The 20921-nt window shown below is 38.6% G+C and overlaps 1 protein-coding gene across 1 annotated transcript in view; it reads right to left on the bottom strand.

Moving 5' to 3' along the window:
• LOC139731403 (uncharacterized) overlaps positions 1-20921 on the bottom strand; it is a 43754-nt gene that overhangs the window by 20501 nt on the left and 2332 nt on the right. The window contains exons 2-10 of the mRNA XM_071642291.1: positions 18136-19705; positions 16467-16673; positions 11139-11269; positions 8254-8338; positions 7267-7434; positions 6816-6917; positions 4134-4305; positions 3528-3573; positions 208-294 (exon numbers count right to left, since the gene is read on the bottom strand). Coding sequence (XP_071498392.1) covers positions 208-294; positions 3528-3573; positions 4134-4305; positions 6816-6917; positions 7267-7434; positions 8254-8338; positions 11139-11269; positions 16467-16673; positions 18136-19641 — 2504 coding nt within the window. The 5' untranslated portion in view covers positions 19642-19705. The remainder of the gene's footprint in view (positions 1-207; positions 295-3527; positions 3574-4133; positions 4306-6815; positions 6918-7266; positions 7435-8253; positions 8339-11138; positions 11270-16466; positions 16674-18135; positions 19706-20921) is intronic.

Genomic DNA, 20921 nt, shown 5'->3' with positions numbered 1-20921 from the left:
GAAATGGAAGGAGGAGATGACTTCTGGCATTTAATCTTCATGGTCTCAAATCACATGACACAGAATTTTAAGATGTCTCATCTACGGGAAAAAAAAATTCAGTACACTTGAGAAGAAAAACTCACCGCTGGGATGTGTGTATAAGATAACTTTTGCCAAAGCCATGAGTATTAAATCTGCCACAAATGTTGATAAGGCTACGGTTACCTTGGAGACAGCTGTGGCCATGATGTCATCTGACTCCTCACGTTGTGAAACAATACTTCATCCATACTGCATAATCGCTCCTGGTGTCTGTGAGAAAAGCATAATTGTGTATCCTTCAATTGATATCTATTTTAAAATCTATCATAAGTTCAACTAGAACTATCACTCATTGTGATTAATATACCCCCACCCACAACTGAGGGAATTAGCTCTACCAGGATTATTAATTTTTTTTACTTTTTAATGAAAAAAAAAATTACCATGGCAATGCACTGTTCAACAGTGAATAAATGTATCGCTCACAGTTAGCCACATGTCCCACATCTCAAGTCGAGTGCTCAAAAACTGAGTGAGCAAGATAAATAAACTGACGATATCTATGGTTTTTAGTAAAAATTGTGAAACCATAGCAACACAATGTTGGACATTAAGAAAAAAAATGAAGTTTGCACAACTATATATCATAGCCGTCACATGTGCCAAATTTCAAGCCAAATGCTAATAGGATGAGGGGCTTAGTTGAATTCATAATATTAGTGTATCATTTTCATTCAAAATATACTGTTACCATGGCAACACATTTTCCACACTGACAAAAGATTTTTTTGCACATCTAGGTAATGTAGGGGTAACATGTGCCAAATTTGAAGCCAAAATGCTCTAAACAGAGAGAGTTAGGAGAATTGAAATGTTTGTATGATTTTCATTCAAAATGCACTGTTACCATGGCAACACATTGTTCAACAATGATGAAATATGAAGTTTGCATATTTCTGTACTATAATGGTTGCATGTGCCAAATTTCAAGCCAAATGCTCAAAGACTGTGGGAGTTACCTGAATCCACAATATTTTTGTAAGATTTTCATTCAAACTATGCTGTTACCATGGCAACACAATGATCAACAAGGTTAAGTTTGCACATCTACGTACCACAGTGGTCAGGTGTGCCAAATTTCAAGCTAAATGCTCAAAGACTGAGGTAGTTACCTGAATCCACAATATTTTTGTATGCATTTTAGTGAAAAGATGCTGTTACCATGGCAACATATTGTTCATCACTGATAAAAGATTAAGTTTGCACATCTCTATGCTGTAGTGGTTGCATGTGCCAAATTTCAAGCCAAATGCTCAAAGAGAGAGGGAGTTAACTGAATCCACGATATTTTTGCATGATTTTCATTAAAAATATGCTGTTACCATGGCAACACATTGATCGACACTGTCGAAAGATTACGTTTACACATCTACGTACCACAGTGGTCATGTGTGCCAAATTTCTCGCTAAATGCTGGAAGAATAAAGGAAGTTAGCTGAATCCACAATATTTTTGTATGCATTTTCGTGAAAAGATGCTGTTACCATGGCAACGTATTGTTCATCACTGACGAAAGATTAAGTTTGCACATCTATATGCTATAGTGGTTGCATGTGCCAAATTTCAAGCCAAATGCTCAAAGAGTGAGGGAGTTAACTGAATCCACGATATTTTTGTATGATTTTCATAAAAAATATGCTGTTACCATGGCAACACATTGATCGACAGTGTCGAAAGATTACGTTTACATATCTACGTACCACAGTGGTCATGTGTGCCAAATTTCTTGCTAAATGCTCGAAGACTAAAGGAAGTTAGCTGAATCCACAATATTTTTGTATGTTTTTTGGTTAAAAAAAAGCTGTTACCATGGCAACGCATTGCTCACCACTGACGAAAGATTAAGTTTGCACATCTATATACTATAGTGGTCATGTGTGCCAAATTTCAAGTCAAATGCTCTCAGACTAAGGGAGTTAACTGAATCCACAATATTTTCGTATGATTTTCATTCAAACTTTGCCGTTACCATGGCAACACATTGATCAACAATGACGAAAGAGTAAGTATGCACATCTACGTGGTCACATGTGCCAATTTTCAAGCCAAATGCTTGAAAACTGAAGGAGTTAAGCTAATCCACACATTTTTGTATGATTGGTTAAAAAAAACTGCTGTTGCCATGGCAACAGATTTATTACCACACACATCAAAGGTGTTTTGCACAAATATACATTACATTGATCGCTTATCCCAAATTCAAACTGAATTGCTACAAAACTGAGAGAGAAGTGCAATCCACAACATTTTGTAAGATTTTTATGAAAATCTTCCGTTGCCATGGCAACGCATTATGAAATACTCATGAAAAAGGTGTCTTGCACATCTGCCTGTGATAGCGGTCACACATGCCAAATTTGAAGTTAATTGCTCAAAAAAATGAGAAAGTAGTTCGATCCACAAGTTTTTATGAAAATATGCAGTTGCCATGGCAACGCATTATGCGATACAAATGAAAAAGGTGTCTTGCACATCTACCTTTGATAGCAGTCACACATGCCAAATTTGGGGTCAATTGCTCAAAAAATGAGAGAGGAGTTCGATCCACAACATTTTGTAAGATTTTTTAAAAATTTGCCGTTGCCATGGCAACTCATTATGCAATATCAACGAAAAAGGTGTCTTGCACATCTCCCTTTGATAGTGGTCACACATGCTAAATTCGGGGTTAATTGCTCAAAAAATGAGAGAGTAGTTCGATCCACAAGTTTTTACGAAAATAAGCCGTTGCCATGGCAACGCATTATGCGATACTAACGAAAAAGGTGTCTTGCACATCTACCTTTGATAGTGGTTAAACATGCCAAATTTGGGGTCAATTGCTCAAAAAATGAGAGAGGAGTTCGACCCACAAGATTTTGCAACGGACCGACCGCCCGACCGCCCGACCGCCCGACCGCCCGACCGCCCAACCGCCCGCCCGCCCGCCCACCCGCCCGCCCGCCCGACCGCCCGACCAACGGACCGGCCACCCGACCTCAGAGTGATTCCTATATAACGGGTACCCCCCCTACCCACTATGTGTGGGTGGGGGTATAATAAAACATTGATTTCAGAGGTGGTAAGTTATTGCAGGTTTTGTGGTTTTCTGACAATGACAATTTAGTAAGTTTTGGTAAGTTTTATGCAACGGGCCACTGTCAAAAAAGCTGTGAACAATTTTCACAGCTTTGCAATGGTTACTGCTACAATACTTTGTTGCCATAAAAGATGCTCAGAAATACCCAATACATGTACTTACGCTATATAAATTCCTAGACAAATATTTACAAGGAACATTGTTATGGTAAGGATATTCCTGTATACCTAGTACCTCAGAGCCTCTATCATTCTCTACTTCATGGTGTGCAGTGCTCAACTGGTTCAGTATCCCACCAATTGTTAGTAAAGTTTACTGAGTTCAAAGCAATCTCAATATGCATGATGAAATCTTTAGCACTTACAATGAATATGCTGTCTGTTTCAAAGATCTGCGATTACGATGAGAAGCTGCAAAAGGAGAAACAATGCATGACATGGTATCAAGAAAACATTACCTGTTTAGGACAAAGACATGACTTCATCAACATGGCTCCTAGTAATACTCTAGTCAAAAAAAAAGAAAAGAAAAAAAAAGTCTTGCGCAACTTTATATCACAATCACCATGTGTGTCAAATTCCTTCTGAATCATTTACAAACTGTAGATTTACCTGATTTAGAGGGTCATAATGTACTGCTACCATGGCAATGCACTTTCTGTTACTATTGCTAAATGTGTCTTGCACAACATTACATTGAGCTTTGCTTGTGTGTCAAAGTTTGTAGAATTGCTTGAAAACTGGAGTAGTTAGATCCACAAGCCATTCACCTGATTTTGGGGCCATAACTTGCTGTTACCATGGCAAAGTAGTGGACCTTCTTTGGCCACTTGACCTCAGAGCGATTTCTATATATTCCCTTACACGCTACTGTGGGGTCAACTGACTTTAGAGAGGATGACACTATACGGAATGAAAATATGACACAAAGCTGCATAACAATTTTTCATAGTTTTGGTAGTTACATGTACCAGGTCTTCTTCCCTGTTCCTTGGCCTTGAAAATGCCATAGTTTTCATCTTCTTCATCTTCATCCTCATCCTGGTATTCCTCCTCATCTTCTTCAGTCCCATCCTGCCAATCATCCCCTGAAGAAGAGTCTGAACCTTTAGTACTCTTTTTAGTGGTGTGTGCTTCATACTCCTGAATAGCAACCAGCAAGTCAAAAGCAACTAAATAGAAAGTGTGATGTATTTCATTTGCTACATTTGCTTTTAGCTTGACTTAGACAGTAAGACAGAATATTGATAAAACAAAATATAAATTCAATTACACATATTTCGACTTTTCTTTAGTAAAGGTGCTTTATCAACATTCTGTGACATCTTTTTGAATAAATGAAACAATAACACAGATACTTATCAAACCTTTATATTTTGAGAGGATTGATTGCTAACACATGAAAAGACACAATTTTGCATGAAACAAGAAATGTTAAATTTTGAATTGAACATTACACTTCATTAACTCTTGCTAATGAAAATTTCAAAAAGATGGACTTCTGCACATAAGTAAAAATGTCACAATCATTTCAGACACTACTATAATACAGTCTATGTGGATATTGCACGTTATGGATAAGTCCCAAAGTTTACAGGTCTGTAAACATATTGCATAAGCAATCATTAAAAACAAATGCAATTTACTCTCATCCACGTCTCATGCATGTTTCACTTATCATGATTAAAAGGAATGCAACAAACAAAAGAGGTGTACGAGTGTGGTATAATGCAGCTACATCTCCACAGCTATTGAGCAAAAACTGTGAAAGGTATGCTAAAATATACATTTGCAGACACGCTCAAAACTTTCATTGATATACCAATGGGAACTACAAAAATATTGCAATTAAACCATACTCATCATCTTATAGATCTAACTAACAGAATAAGACATGTAGTATTTGCTCCAAAGTTTATTCCAAAAGTTCATTCTCAGGGTGATCACTTGGCTTAATCCTGAATATGACTGTAAACATTTCAAGTCCCAGAAACCACATGTTTGGTAAAGTCTTTATACATTACAAGATCAAGTTTCTTTAAAAATCTCTTTTATTTTGTGCATCCTGTTGTCCATATGAAAAAGTTTCAGTTGCAGGATTATCAAAAGCCTCTGAAATTGCCAAATTTATTGCCAAACCCTAAATTTGCATCAAATTTCAGGAAATTAAAGTTCCTGTTTTTCTTCTCACATGAAATTTGTGTAAATGTTGTACCTCGATCTGCGCACAAATGAATTCAATCAGTCCCATTTAGTCTTTCTCCAAATACAAGATATGTAGTGAAATTCACACACCCCAATTTAATTGATGACGACAAGACCAAAAAAAAAAAAAAAAATAATGCATGATTCTCCCAATAGGTGTATAGTACAATGTCTTCACAATGTGTGATGACAGTTTCACATAACTGGCAAAATATCGAAATAACAGGTTTATCAGAAATATCTTGAATGTTCACTTTCCACGAACTGGGTTTGCTATAATTGTCTATTTAAGAGTACAGGTACACATATTTGGGGAATTGAAAATTTTTACTTGACTTCTGACCGACCTTATTATAAGTTTATGCATTGAGAATAATTTTCAAGGTATGAAGAAAGAGTGTAATTACAGTACAAAATATATCTTTTTTTTTCATTTAAACCTAACCTGTGACCCTTAACCTTTGACCTTTGACCTTCTGGCTGGAAACTTCCAAGAGAATCTCCATTAAGTAATACATGTACATATATTAAATTTTAAAACTAATAATGCAATTATTGCATATATGAGGGAAATAGTAACATTTTGAGGAGTTGACCTTGACCTTTGACCCCTGACTATTGACCCATGACCCCTAAATTCCCTAGATAATCCCTGCCAGTCAGTACATGCATATGTACCAAGTTCCATGAAGATACATTGAACCATTTGTGAGAAATGTGATATTGCAACATTTTCACCTAACCTTTGACCTTTTGACCTTTGACCTTATGACATGAAACTCTCTCTGGAGAATCTTTATGCAGTAGTACATGTCTACACTAAGTTTCAAGAAAATAACTGCGGGCATTGCATAGATCTGGGGGAAATAGCAACATTTTTAGCATTTGACCTTGACCTTTTGACCTTTGACCTCTTGTCAATGTCACTAAAATCTACTCAACTAATTGTCCCATCATACATCATCCTTGGACCAAGTTTGGTGAAAGCTGCTTCATCCAGTTTTGAGTTATCACGTAAACAGATAAATTTTAGGATTTGACCTTGATCTTTGACCTTTGACCTCTGTCCGATTTCACTGAAAAACTAATCAAGTAATTGTCCCATCATACATCATCCTCCAAGAAAGTTTGGTACTTCATACTTGGACCAAGTTTGGTAAAATTCCAGTAAATATTACTCAAGTTATCGCGTAAACGAAAGCGGACGGACGTACGTACGGACGTACGGACGTACGTACGGACGTACGGACGGACGGACGGACAACCCGAAAACATAATGCCTCCGGCACCACTACGTGGCGGAGGCATAAAAAAAGAAAAGAGAACAAAATCTACAATATTTCCAAGGAACTGATAGATTGCAGCAGTCTTCTAGGATATTACTGAAGGGAGTAATGGAGTTGGAAGGGTTAAGCTTCAATTAATGTTGAGGAAACATTCGTTGTTACCTTGCTATGCTTCTGCATGATGTGCTTCTTGATTTGAGGGAGTGTCTTCAGTACTGTGTCACACACAGAGCAGGTGTATGTCTTCTTTCCATGATGAGGATTCTGTCACAGTGCCATGCAAAGGGAATGATACAGGTTCTGGATTAGAACAATCTTCATCTCGAGACATTAGAATCATAACCACTGAACACTCCTAGATTAAATAACAGCTGAAAATGCCACTTTACCTGATATTCAATAAACTTTAAAAGTTGAACTTCACAGATTTAGATAATAATCTAATCAACCCATCTTCACCTCATGATGCATATATAGACAAGCTACAAAAAAATAATAAAGGTGTTTTTTCTTAAATCATGACATTGAGATGTGGGATGGACAGCTGGACAGATGGACAACCAAAAAACATAATGCCTCCAACTCTTCACGACAGAGAGATGATAAAAAGTACCTGTGTGCATCCTTTGTAGTGAACAGTCATCATCAGGACTGCCTTGACACATTTGGCACAGAAGGGGCACTTTGGCAGCTCTGGGGGGCTCTGCTTCAGGCCTTCATTCCATTTATCAACCAAGTCACGGGAAGGAGTAGATCCCGACTTTCTTACTCTATAAAGATCCTGTATATAAATACAAATGACATGCGTATGAAAGTATTGCAAACAGGGATTATTTAGAAATGGCATAATCTTTGGCCTCTTATGCAAGAGGCCTGCCAGTCAGACAGAGAGAGATACTTAAACAGAACATTTTCTGTTCTGAGGGTAGATACATTCATTGGCTAACAGACTTTAAGCACATAATTTTACAGAATATTGCAATTAAAGGGAATGCAAACCCAAAGAGAAATGAGGATTTAGTAAAAGCATTAACAATAGTAGAACACATCAGTGAAAGTTTGAGGAAAATCAGACAATCGATGCAAAAGTTAGGAATTTTTAAAGTTTTGGTGTTGGAACCGCTGGATGAGGAGACTACTAGAGGTTATGACGTATGAGTGGACAACACTATAAAGAAAATATAAAAGGAATTCCACAAAAAATTCACTTTTCTAGCAAAATGAAAGAGTACTTGACTAATCGCTTTCACAAGGCAGGGGGAATAAGTGCTACCACTAACATATGTCAGCATCAAGTTGATGGAAAGTGTAATTTTCATGAAAAATCACTTTTTATTGACTTCCATAGTTGGAAGCCATATTTGCACAGTTACCTCTCCTAAAAAAAAAAAAAAAAAAAAAAAAAAAAAAAAATCACAACAAAATCTTCTGTGTGAGATGATATGAGTGGCCTAAATATGAACTAAAATGACCAACATGAATAAATACATATAATACCGTGTATAGTTATCATCATGAGAGCCATTATAGCATTTTCTTTTAAGCATCCTCAGAACAATCAAGGTATATACAGCATGAAGCTGTGTACTATCAAACTCACATGCAAGCCTTTTCTATTGTGACTGTCTTGACCATCTTTGGAGTCCATGATGTCATCTGTCAGACGCTTCACTTTATCTATGGCCCTGAAGAAGGCAAAGGAAATCATGAAATTACCATTCTCAAGGTGAAGTGCTGTCATGGTGCAATAGTATGATCAATAGCAATCACTGCAAACACAACTTTAGAACACAGACTGGCCTTTTCAGCAATGTTTGAAATGCTTTATCTTAATTGACCCTTCTTAACAAAAATCATTCACATACTGATAATGTTTTGAATGTGGACTATCATTCATTCCGTTATAAAATTTTGTTTCACAGCACTCTAAAAGGATCTAATTCTTGTACAAATACTACAGACATCAGATTACATAAACATGTATCCCCCGAACCCGTCTCCCATACCCCATCTGGATTACTTTTTAGGCCAGAATGTTGTATATGACAACTGTCGCAGGATGCAATAAAATCCAAAGAGAAATGAGGCTAGTATATAGCACATACAAGGAATATGACATGATCAGGGTGACCTTTGACCCTATAAAAGGTGGACAGTGAGGGCAGCATTATCAATAGGTGTAGGTGTATAGATTTGACTATGATACATTTACATACCAAATTTGAAAAAAAAAATCGGTCAAAAAACAAAGCCAGCATCGCACACACAAGCAGACCCTGTTAAATTTACCTTTTCATGTATAAAGGCGGAACAAGCGAGGGTGCCACCACCAAAAACAATACAGGCATCTTCATTTCACTACAATGCGCCTTTTTGCCAAATTTGAAGAAAATCTGATAAGAAATGTGGCTGATAGAGCACACACAAGAAATGAGCATTGGCATCCAAGTCGGAACACTGAGGGCGCCGTCACCTCAAACTGTTGTGTCCTTCATGTAGAATGACCACCCATACACCTCCTTAGCAAAGCAAGGGAAGTCTGAATAAAATCCGTTGAGTAACAATCAAGTTATTGCATAAATAAGCACTTTTGCAAATTTTGACATGATCAGGGTGACCTTCGACCCTGCAAAAGGTGGAACAGTGAGGGCAGCATTATGAATAGGTATAGGTGTATAGATTTGACTAAAATTTGAAAAAAAATCGGTCAAGAAACAAGGTCAGTTTCGCACACACAAGCAGACCCTGTTAAATTTACCTATTCATGTATAAAGATGGAACAAGCGAGGGCGCCATCACTAAAAACAATAGGCGTCTTCATTTTACCATAATACCACTTCATGCCAAATTTGAAGATGATCGAAGAAGAACTGCAGCCAGTAGAGCGCTCACAAGAAAATCTCTGCGGCGGACGCAGACGCGGATGCGGACGCGGCGCAACAAGGCCAAATCCATAGTATCCTCCGAACTCTGTTCGGAGGATATAATATACAAATGATGCACAGGATAGAGTGCGTTAGTAACGCCACGAAATAATCCTGTGCATCATTTGTTTTATAAAATGGGTCGAAAATTCGAAAACTAACATCATTTTTCAGCGTTTTTCACGTACCTTTGTGGGTCAAGACGTCCGAAGATGTTCGTCCCAAACTTTTACGCACGTCGCACTCGCGGAAGTCCCGCACATACAGTATAAGTATAATGGGGGGTTGGGTTTCCGGACACCCGCATGAAAACTTACTTATTTTACATAGAATATGCACCCTTTACCTTAAAGACTTGATATAGACTCCTCATATAGGCCTACTAGACAACATACTCTGAAAACGGCGTGAGAATTAACCTGCTAAATCGTTGGATTTGCTCTTCAAAGTGACTCCATGTACGCGTCCGGTCCCATAACGCTTGGTCTACTGTACTGTACAAAGTGTACGTATAGTACGGTACAGTATACGTACGTACGCCACATATGTTATGCACAAGGGAAGACAGGCCGGCCGGCCGGCAGCCCGAACTAGAAGTTGTTTACAGGATTGACAGCGCGTACGCGTATGCATGCAATTCATCAAAGGAGCCGCCGCGCGCACAGACGATCGGCAATCTACCATAGGATTACAGGCAGTGCAATTGTACTGAAGTAAAGGAAGGAGGTGTGTCTCATTTCAGCGCTTCCTATTGGCTACATTCTTGAACCCATTTTATAATAAGGCATGACAATCAACTCAGTTGAATTTGACACCAGAAAGTCTTTTGACATTTGTTCCTTGGTGGAAATGGCTGCATAGAAAGCCCAAAACTTGCCCTATAGAGATTATCCAATCATCTCACTTTTTCATCTTGTACTTAAAAATAATATAGATTTACTTGGCTTCTACTTTCACCTTACATGTATCATGCCAAATTGTAATCAATTAAATTTCCAGTGTCAATTTTACACACACATTTACCTGTTGTGTATTATACATTTTATATCAAACCATTTTTCCAACCTGAATCTCTAATGATCTATCTTGAATACTAGTTTGCAGCTCTCTTAAAAAAAAACAAAACAAACGACACTATGATACAACCCCACAAACACATTCTGAAATATCACAGTCCAATGTAAACATTATCCTAATTACACTAGCTGAGTACTGGAAACTTTATAGAAGGGTTCTAAAACATATTTGGACAAAAGTTTTGCAGGAAAACAAGTGAAAGAGGGGTGGCAGAGAGACAGAAAGACACATAGACACAAATTTCTGTCATCCTTCCATGCAGCTTTACAAGAAAACATCATCCATTCTTGTGAGGATATAACCAAAATTACATTGTTTCCAAACAAACTACTGGTATGTATCACGCAGGGCTCATATACAGTTGTACAACATATCTGACAAAGGCATCAGACAAACTTCCCCTCACAAATTCAACTTTTGTTGAATATTGCACATATTGCATTGTAAATCCTACTTGATTCTAGACAACTTAATGGCACCTTACTTCAGGGCTGACTTTCTGGGTCGACATGGATCAAAGCTCTCAGCCATAGGATCATTTGTGCTTGTGCTTGGCTGTGGTTCACTGTGGTATAGCCGAATGTGAATGGCCAGGCCAGGCTTGGAATTGTATATCTAGTGGGGAAAATAAAGAAGCAGGAGTTGAAGTATGATACAAGTAAATTTCCTGAACAGACTTTGGCAAACAAAGAGTAGTGTGACCAATCACACCTCCTATGATTTTGTTCTGTTTTAAAAAATTATCATCTCCCTACAACTCCACATAACAGCTCTTGAGAAGTAAATTTTCTGCCCATAACACAACATTTGTTGTAATTTCAAAAGACAACTTATAACCTTGAAGAAAAGATACCACGTTATGCAGAGCCATTAACAACAAAGTTGATAGAACGGCACACTAACCCTCATTATAAGCAAATGCTAGAATCTACAATTCAGTGTCTCATGTAAATCAATTGCAAAGAGGTTGCAAGTATTCACAGTAAGTTTACAGTGTGAATATAACTTTTAATTTTGGTTACTTTTTCTTTGAACTGGGGATCTTATTGTGTGTGTGATGAGGGGTGACACAACATTAGCTCCTGCGACAATTGCTCCAGTCTTATTTTCTCCAAGGACTTATGGTTAGGGTTAGGATTGTGATAAGGTTTTATATTTAGTGTTGATGTGAGGATTAGGGTTAGGGTAATGCTTGTGGGTAGAAATTTTGTTTGACGTAGCATACAGATATTTCATGGGAGCAATTGTTACAGGAGCAAACGTCATGGAACCATGAGGTGGCTGCTACGCAAAAAAAAAAGTAGAAATGTCGCTATGGCGACTGGTATGCCTCCGCCATAATGCATGATTCTCCTAATAGGTCTAGATAGTACATGTGGACAATGTGTGATTACATTTTCACAAAATTGGCAAAATATTAAAAGGACAAGTTTGTCACAAATGTGTTGAATGTTTACCTTCCTTGACCTAGGTTTAATTGGATGAATAGGAGAGCATTAATATGGGGATTAAGGACTTTAACTTGACTTTGACCCATTCATACGTTTATGCATTGAGTAATTTTCAAGGTATGGAGAAAAAGTGCAATTTCTGTATTGAATAGTAAATTGCTACCATTTTCATCTGGCCTTTGACCCTAAAATTCATAAGATAATCACTGTCAGGCAGAACATGCATAAATATGTAGTACGTTTCAAGATATCTTGAGCCACTTCTGAGATATGGAGGAAAAACTTAGTTCAGCACTTTCATTTTTATCTTTGACCTTTGTTTGAGGCAAAAACAAAAGAAAAAACATTTCCAGAGAATCTCTATTAGGTTATACATGCATACACCAAGTGTAAAAAAAAAATCCTGCTGGCATTGCATAAACATGAGGGAAATAGTAAAATTTTGAAGTGTTGCCTTGACCTTTGACCCCTGACCTTTGACCCCATGAACCCTAAATTCTTTAGATATTCACTGCCAGTCAGTACATGTATATATACTATGTTCCATGAAGATACCTTGAACAATTTCCAAGGTACAGAGAAAAAAAGGTGAAGTTTTAATATTTTTACTTGACCATTTGACATTTGACCTTTGACCTCATGACCCAAACTTTCACCAGAGAATCTCAATTGGTTACTACATGTATATACTAAGTTTCAAGAAAGTATCTTCAGGCATTGCATAGATATGGTGAAAATAGTGAGATTTTATGTATTTGACCTTGACCTTTTGACCTTTGACCTTGAGCATGTGCACCCAAAAGTTGATAGGCACAACTTCACCCCCTAATACACATACATGCCAAGTTTCATTAGGATACCTCAAAAGGTTTTGATAGTTACCCTGTCCACAAAATTCATTACGGACGGACGAAAGGACGGACGTACGGACAGACAGACGGACGGACGGACGGACGACCCGAAAACATAATGCCTCCGGCACCACTTCGTGGCGGAGGCATAAAAAAAGGTCTGCTAGCATTGTTGGATAGCCGAGTTAAAGCTCTGGTAACACTTAATTTGCAACTGATGCATGTACATATGATAATGCCCATTCAGAGACGAACATATTCTCAACAAAATTAGACACCAGGTGACAGGCAAACACAGGAAACTGCATCAGCTGTGGCCATGCAGTCACTAGGGTACCAAGTATGCCATTCACATCAATATCAGTAGTTTCTGGAGAGATAATGTGGTAAAGCTGAGTCACAGAGTGGTATAGCAAAGAGTCCTCAACCAAAAAGAAGTAGAAGTAGTCATATATGTATATGTCTCCACAAACTGCCACATTTTGCTGGTCACCGATTGTCTCTCAAACATGTACAATGTAGTGATATAAACAATGCATGTACCACATACAGCTGTAATTCACAGAACAATGTTGTAATCTAAAAATATATATATAAATAAATAGATAAAATAAGAGACCCAGTGGCTCCAGCAATCATCTGATCATCAACAGTTTACATTCCACACATTCTTGTAGACTATTAAGTAAGAAGAACATATAACTTTGGGGCCTTGTGGCGTCCAGGGGATATGGCTTCCATTTGTGACCCTGCATCACAAAAAAAAAAACAGCCAAAAAGTCACCAGACATGAAATTTTAGTTAAGAGCATATTCCGAAAGAGCAGACTTTAAGCTTTAAAATGATGTATAACTCAAATCAAATGGACTTTCCTAACCTATCTAAATATTGGAAAGAAAGCACACACTCGGGAAAAGTATGAACTGAGAAAAGAGGAAGTACAGTGTCTAATCAAGCGCTTAATCTTTACCAAGCCATGCTGGCTGTGAGATGAATGCGACAAAAAACAAGATGTAAACCACTGGAGTAACAACAATGAAGGGATTATCAGATTACATTGAAATTGAGCATGCCTTATCAACACATTCTGTCCATAATCAATTCCAATTTTCCAAGCTCTAGCATCATCCTGTCAAAAGTTATAGAGTTGAAAGTGAAGAGTGTGTACAAGGTTTTTAAGAAATGAAACAGGGACTCTAAAGACACAGTCCCCACCTAATCACACTATTCTACCAAAAAATGTTCGAGATAAACTACTTAAAAACACACTTTCCTGCCCATTTTATGATCCCGAATTTTAGCATAATGTAGAAGAAGACTTGCTCTTTCAGAAAATATGAAAAAGTCTAGATCGGCTAGGTTGACCCATTTCACCTATTTTCAGTCCTCACACAAAATCAGTGTGTGCGACTTTTTGTTCGTTTTGTGATGCATGGTTACATTTGTTCTATCACATTGGCAATCATACCTGGAATATTTGTACAGTGGAAACTCGATATAACGAGATGGTCGGGACCGAGTCGTTTTCCTCGTTATAGCCGATATCTCGTTATATCAGTAGGCATAAAAGAAAGCATAACATAAAGACATTAATTTGCACATGTGGGACTACCCATCATTTTTCAATCAATACTGCTAACTTGGTAATGAGTGTGAGGTACTTACTCACCTTTATAGGTAAAAAGATGTTTTTTCGCCAATGAAATCCGATATCAAGAATGTTTTTCATATTAATTGTAGATGTTTGAATTTGTAAATCTATATAGCTTGCGATTGTGTGAAGATCGCCTGTGGATTGGTGTGTGGTTATGGTATGGGTGTGTGTTGTGTGTGGAAAGCTTGAATATGGTCTGCACAATGCTGTGTGTCTGTGTGTGTGACACATTCTGTATGTACATTATGACTGCATGTGTGTGAAGATGGGGAATTCCCTACGTAGAAAGCCAATCACAGCATCAGATTGCCTCACACTTGCTAAACGTCATGATGATGTCATGTATACAGCCGTCCCACCACAATTTCTGCATGTATCACACACACACACATTTCGTATACACGTACAACATGCGGTGCTAGCTGTAGAGTGAACTGAAGAAAATATGTGTGTACAAGACAGTTTTTGGCGCATCGAGCTTTACAATCTCGGAACATGATAGCACAGGCGAAGTAAAGCTTTACCCGAAGACATTTTGCTTTACCTCGCTATGTCAGGTTTGATTGGCTATGTTTTTCTTTGTTTGGAAATCACAAAAATTATCTCGTTATAGCAGTTATTTCGTTATAGCCGATCTCGCTACAAGAGTAGCATTTCACATAGACTTGTGTGGAAGGAAATTTGGGACCGGGAAAATTTCCTCGTAATAACCGATATCTCGTTATAGCAGTGTTCGTTATACCGAGTTTCCCCTGTAGATAATTTGACTATGCATTTTAAAAAAGGGAATCAAAATGCGAAAAATGGCCCCTATGTCAGATTTGAAAATACATTTTCTAATATATCTACTGAGAGTACTTCTGATTTTATAGACTTTGTTTTCAAAGATTCTCTAGTTTAAGGGCTCTGTAGTCACTATGGGTGGGGGGGGGGGGGGGGGGGCATGATGCTCATTTGTACAAATATATTCTTTCACCAGACTAGCAATAAAGCCTACCAAGTAAGTCTGTTGACAAATTTGACCATGTGTTTCAAGAACACACAAATTTGAAAACTGGGCCCTAGTTCCAGTTTGCCCCCCCCCCCCCCAATACACACACACAAACACAGGTCCTGGAGGGATGGAGGTGGGGGATGAGGGTGCACCTCTGGATCTGCCATGAAGAAACTTGAAATGACAGTCACTAATCTACTTACTCAATGCTCATTGACTTAGCTCGATCATTTTATGATTCCAGAGAACAAGACTTTCAGATATTCCTTCGGGAGAAGGTGTTGGCCCCCATTGGGGCTCATATTGAAGAAACTTGAAATGACAGTCACCACTCTACTTACTCAATGCTCACTGACTTAGCTCTATCACTTTATGATTCCAGAGAACAAGACTTTCAGATATTCCTTACGGGGGGGGAGGTGTTGGTCCCCATTAGGGCTCATATTGAATAAACTTAGATATGACAGTCACCAATCTACTTACTCACAGCATTAACTTAGCTCTATCACTTATGATTCCAGAGAACAACACTTTTAGATATTCCTTGGGGGGGGGGGGGAGGAGGTGTTGGCCCCCATTGGGGCTCATATTGAATAAATTTAGATCCTGTCATCCTAGGGATACTCATATGTTCAAAGTTTGTTGAAAATCCTTGATGAGATTTTTAAGAAGATGAAAATGTAGAAAGTTTAAGAACAATGCATTATGGAAGCTGGAGGATGAATGACCACAATAGCTCACTTGCACCTTTGGTTAAGGTGAGCTGAAACATCATTGAATTTAAGAACAGCTTTTAATCACATTCTTAACTTCTGGTCTTTTTTTTCTTTGCTACAAAATGATATCCATGCTTATAAAATACCTTGTCTGGACAGAAGTCACAGATGAATTTGGGTCTGTTCTCAGCCTGTTTCCCACATCTCTTGATGTGGTACAAGTATCCAAAGACAGTGACAAAAGTCTGCTTGCAGTCCTCTGTTGGGCAGACAACCTGCTTCTGAGTCTTCAACAAAGCTCGCACACGATGGCTCTCAGACTGGTCATTACTTATTTCTGCTCTTTCCTCAGACTTCATGATGTCAGATGATAGGAAGGAAACAAAATACAAATTGTTAAAACATTATTTTGACAGAAGAGCTTGTTCAATTGTTTCTTTGAATATAGATACACTACATCAACCTAACACATCAGAACATGTTTTCAAGTTGAACTGATTTAAACTCTGACCTTGGATATTGAACTTGATTTTTCCAAGAATGTATTTCTTTATTTCTTCTCACTAAAGTACAGTCCAACTGAACTGTCCATCTAAGTTGTGGCTGGAAAGACAACTCCAGCTAAAATATAATGACCTTTAAACTGTCATTCATGTCAGTGCAAATCAATATTAACCATGTACACCATTCTGTCAATCTCAATATCAATCAAAACCATTGTGAATTCCTGGCAGAAACCCTGAATCACAATGGCATTTTACACCAGAGTACAGTGTTTGACCTTGACCTTTGATCACTCAGAACATAACATGAACACTGCTCCTGAAATATAGTGATCAAAATGGGCTTCTGTATGCTAGTTAAACTCACTTTTCCACATTTGTACTCCATGTTTGCTTACGAGTCAATACTGTTCGAGTTAAGTTCGCACGGGAGTCAAAGCTTGAGTAAATTCATGACCCGTCTTAGGTCAGCTTGAAACATATTTTAAGTCATTAATGGACATTTACTTTGTAATGACAAGTCTCCTCTGCAGGACAGACATTCTGGCCGCTTCAGTATGTTTACAGATGTATGAATATCATCACACACTCTGGGATTGAATTATTGAAAATTAACTGTTGAACCAACTTAAATCACCAAAATATCTTAAATACTTTTGTGATTTTGAATTTGCACTGAAATATTCATGATTCACACAATGCAGAGATGACTGCAAACAATTTATCTCTTCCTACATCTAGTTACCTCCGCCAAGGGAGGAGGTTATGTTTTCGTTACCGTTTGTTTGTTAGTTTGTCTGTGTGCAAAATAACTCAAAAAGTTGAGCACGGATGTAAATGAAACTTACAGGAAAGGTTGAGAATGACACAAGTAAGAGATGATTAAATTTGGGTAGTGATTGGAGAATTTGGGGGAAATTTATGAAGGATTTTTGATATTTTAGCAAGTAGGGTCAATGAACTTGGGAGCTCAAGCTGCGCAAAACTGAGGTAAACATACGCGCACTAAAGTGTGTGCTCCACTTTCTGCCTTGCTTTCTGCTAGGGCGAGGCGCGCCGCGCAGCTGAGGGTTTATGACGTAACAAAGGCTTCTATATTGGGAAAAAGGGCAATTTTTCAGCATGTATACCTATGGGTGGAAATCACTGATCTCTATGGAAGAGCCCAAAGAGCTTTTAAAATCTCTTTGGGAAGAGCAAGATCATTGGTGGAAAGTAGCTGCTTGGCGGAGGTCTGCACTCTCAGAGTGCTTTTCTAGTTCAATTTGTATTTGCCTCTACAAAGGGAGATTATAGGCTTAACAGAACTTACTGATATGCTCCTGCACTTCTTGAAATGATTCACAATGACCTTCATGGAGTTCCTCTGGAGTTGGCACAGTGGACATGTTGCATAGCCATGGACAGCAAAGCTCTTTTCCCACTCTTCTATCTCCTTTTGAAAGTCTTTGAAGTCTTGCTCATTAACATTACACCTGGAGAACTTCTTTGTATAGTCATATCCCAAACTGATCCTCTTTTGTGATGTTTTTGTCTTCTGTTTTACGGAAACTTTCGCGTCATCTTCCTCCCAATCATCAATCACCTCCTCCTCATCATCATCTAAAGTGTCATCTTCTCCTGTATCCTCAATCAGCCACTTTGGTCTCCTTCTGCTCCTTCCTGCTATTGACTCACTCAATATTCCTGGGATTTCTTGTTCTTTATATTTTCCTGAAGTTCTGCCTCTGCCTCTCCCTCTTCCTCTTCCTCTTCCTCTGCCCCTTCCCCTCCCCCTCCCTCTTCCTCTCCCTCTACCTCTCCCCCCTCTACAATGGACAGCTACTTCGACACCATCTTCTTTTCTTTTCTGGTACCTTGCATCATCACGAAGATCAGGTTCATCACTGTCATCTGTACTGTCTCTGGCTATACCTTTAAAATTGTCACTCTGGGATATATGCTCTGAAAAGAGCTTAGACTTTGGAGGCCTCCCTCTTTTCCGCTTTACTGGACGTTCATCATATCCATCCAGTACCGAGGTTTGGTGACACTGGACAGGGACACAATCTCTAGAGCTCTGACAAGGTTCTTCTGCGTACTCACTCTGTGATATGACATCAGTCACCTTTTCTGCCTCGAGTGATGGTTGGGCTGGATGAAGATAAGGTTCATCACTGCCATCTGCATTGTCTCTGGCTATACCTTCAAAATTGTCACTCTGGGATATTTGCTCTGAAAAGAGCTTAGACTTTGGAGGCCTCCCTCTTTTCCGCTTTACTGGACGTTCATCATATCCATCCGGTACCGAGGTTTGGTGACACTGGACAGGGACACAATCTCTAGAGCTCTGACAAGGTTCTTCTGCGTACTCACTCTGTGATATGACATCAGTCACCTTTTCTGCCTCAAGTGATGGTTGGGCTGGATGAAGATCAGGTTCATCACTGCCATCTGCATTGTCTCTGGCTATACCTTTGAAATTGTCACTCTGGGATATTTGCTCTGAAAAGAGCTTAGACTTTGGAGGCCTCCCTCTTTTCCGCTTTACTGGACGTTCATCATATCCGTCCGGTACCGAGGTTTGGTGACACTGGACAGGGACGCAATCTCTAGAGCTCTGACAAGGTTCTTCTGCATACTCACTCTGTGATATGACATCAGTCACCTTTTCTGCCTCGGGTGATGGTTGGGCTGGCAGTTTTCGTGGACGACCCCTCTTCCTTCTTGGTGCTGTCTCTTTTATCTGGTGCTCCGTTCCTCCATGCTGGCTATTATTCCTCTCTGCAGACACACATACTTTCTTTGGTCGGCCCCTTCCTCTTTTCTGTGGCTCCATGCCTGCTGAATTCAGTTGTTCTTTGGTGCAGATCCCTGGAGCTACACTTCTGTCATGCTTTGATCTGAAGGTTGATAAAATCAAAATAAGTCTTCAATCATAAAAACTTAAACTCAAAAGTGCAGAAACTATGTACAAGTATTTGGTGCTTGTGAAGTCATAATATGTTTCTTATAATTCTGGATTTGCACTTTAAAGGAAGAAAAGTAGCAGTTTCAAGTGACTGGAAGAGAATTGTTTACACATCTTCAAGTCCTACCCCTGCTATAGACATAGTTAGTCAAACATGTGATTATTTTAAGTTTCAAGTTTATTTTATCTTCCAGTAGGATAAAATAGTACATTCATATTCATAAATAAAATGTCAGCAAATTCATGAACAAAGCAACAAAGCTTAAAAGACTAAGAAAATGCAGAAAACAAGGTGGTCTGTAAAAGAGGCACAGCTTGTTAAATTTAGATCACCATTGCAGTAAATTGCTGCAACTCTGCAAGAAGAATAACGGCAGATTAAAAACAGAATGAATACAATAATAAGCAAAATCAAAGAAATAAAACAGAGGATAATGAATATATACTGTATGGAGGGGAGAGGAGAACTGCTGTCCATTGTATTATCCAGTTACCTATAATGTATACCGTGAATAAATCATTAAATTAGAAAATGTAGCAATCTTTAAACTGTAAAGGGATGATAGTTTTGGGTCAGATGGGGCTGCAGGTTTCCAACTCTTTTTTTGTGTGTGTTTGTCTGTGGGTTAATGAGAAACCTGCTATGAAATACATGTGTAGTGGGATTGGGTTTTGGGAGAGTCGGCTTTGACTCTCCCTTTCTCTCACCGACCGAACATACCAGACCGAGACTGCAACTTTAACCGGACTGGGGGGTCATATGACCGACACATTCGACCCTGTCAGCTGACAATTGACCCCCATGACCTGGACTCGACGCTTGATGACTTGACTGATGTTTTCCACGGATGTACACTTCCCGAAACTCCTGGAAATCCGTGGATATCAAGCACATCGGGCCACTGGCGTAGTCGTATTATTCGCCTTAAAGTAGATACCACTCCCACTTTACATGTATGAGAGAACATGTAATTCTTAGATCCCGAGTTCACAGATATACAGTTACACGTATTACCGGACAGCATGGTAATTCCTGATGCGCACATTTTTGTGTATTAGAATTCTAATGACATTCAATACATGCAGGACTTTATGGATTAGCCTCACAGAGCATTGTATGGACCGAAATCGCAAAAAACGCGACATAA

This window comes from Diadema antillarum, unplaced genomic scaffold (assembly GCF_040938485.1).
Source record: "Diadema antillarum isolate AM-2024a unplaced genomic scaffold, OU_Dant_1.0 seq00000369_RagTag, whole genome shotgun sequence".
NCBI lineage: Eukaryota > Metazoa > Echinodermata > Echinoidea > Diadematoida > Diadematidae > Diadema > Diadema antillarum.
This window is presented reverse-complemented; position numbering and strand designations above follow the sequence as displayed.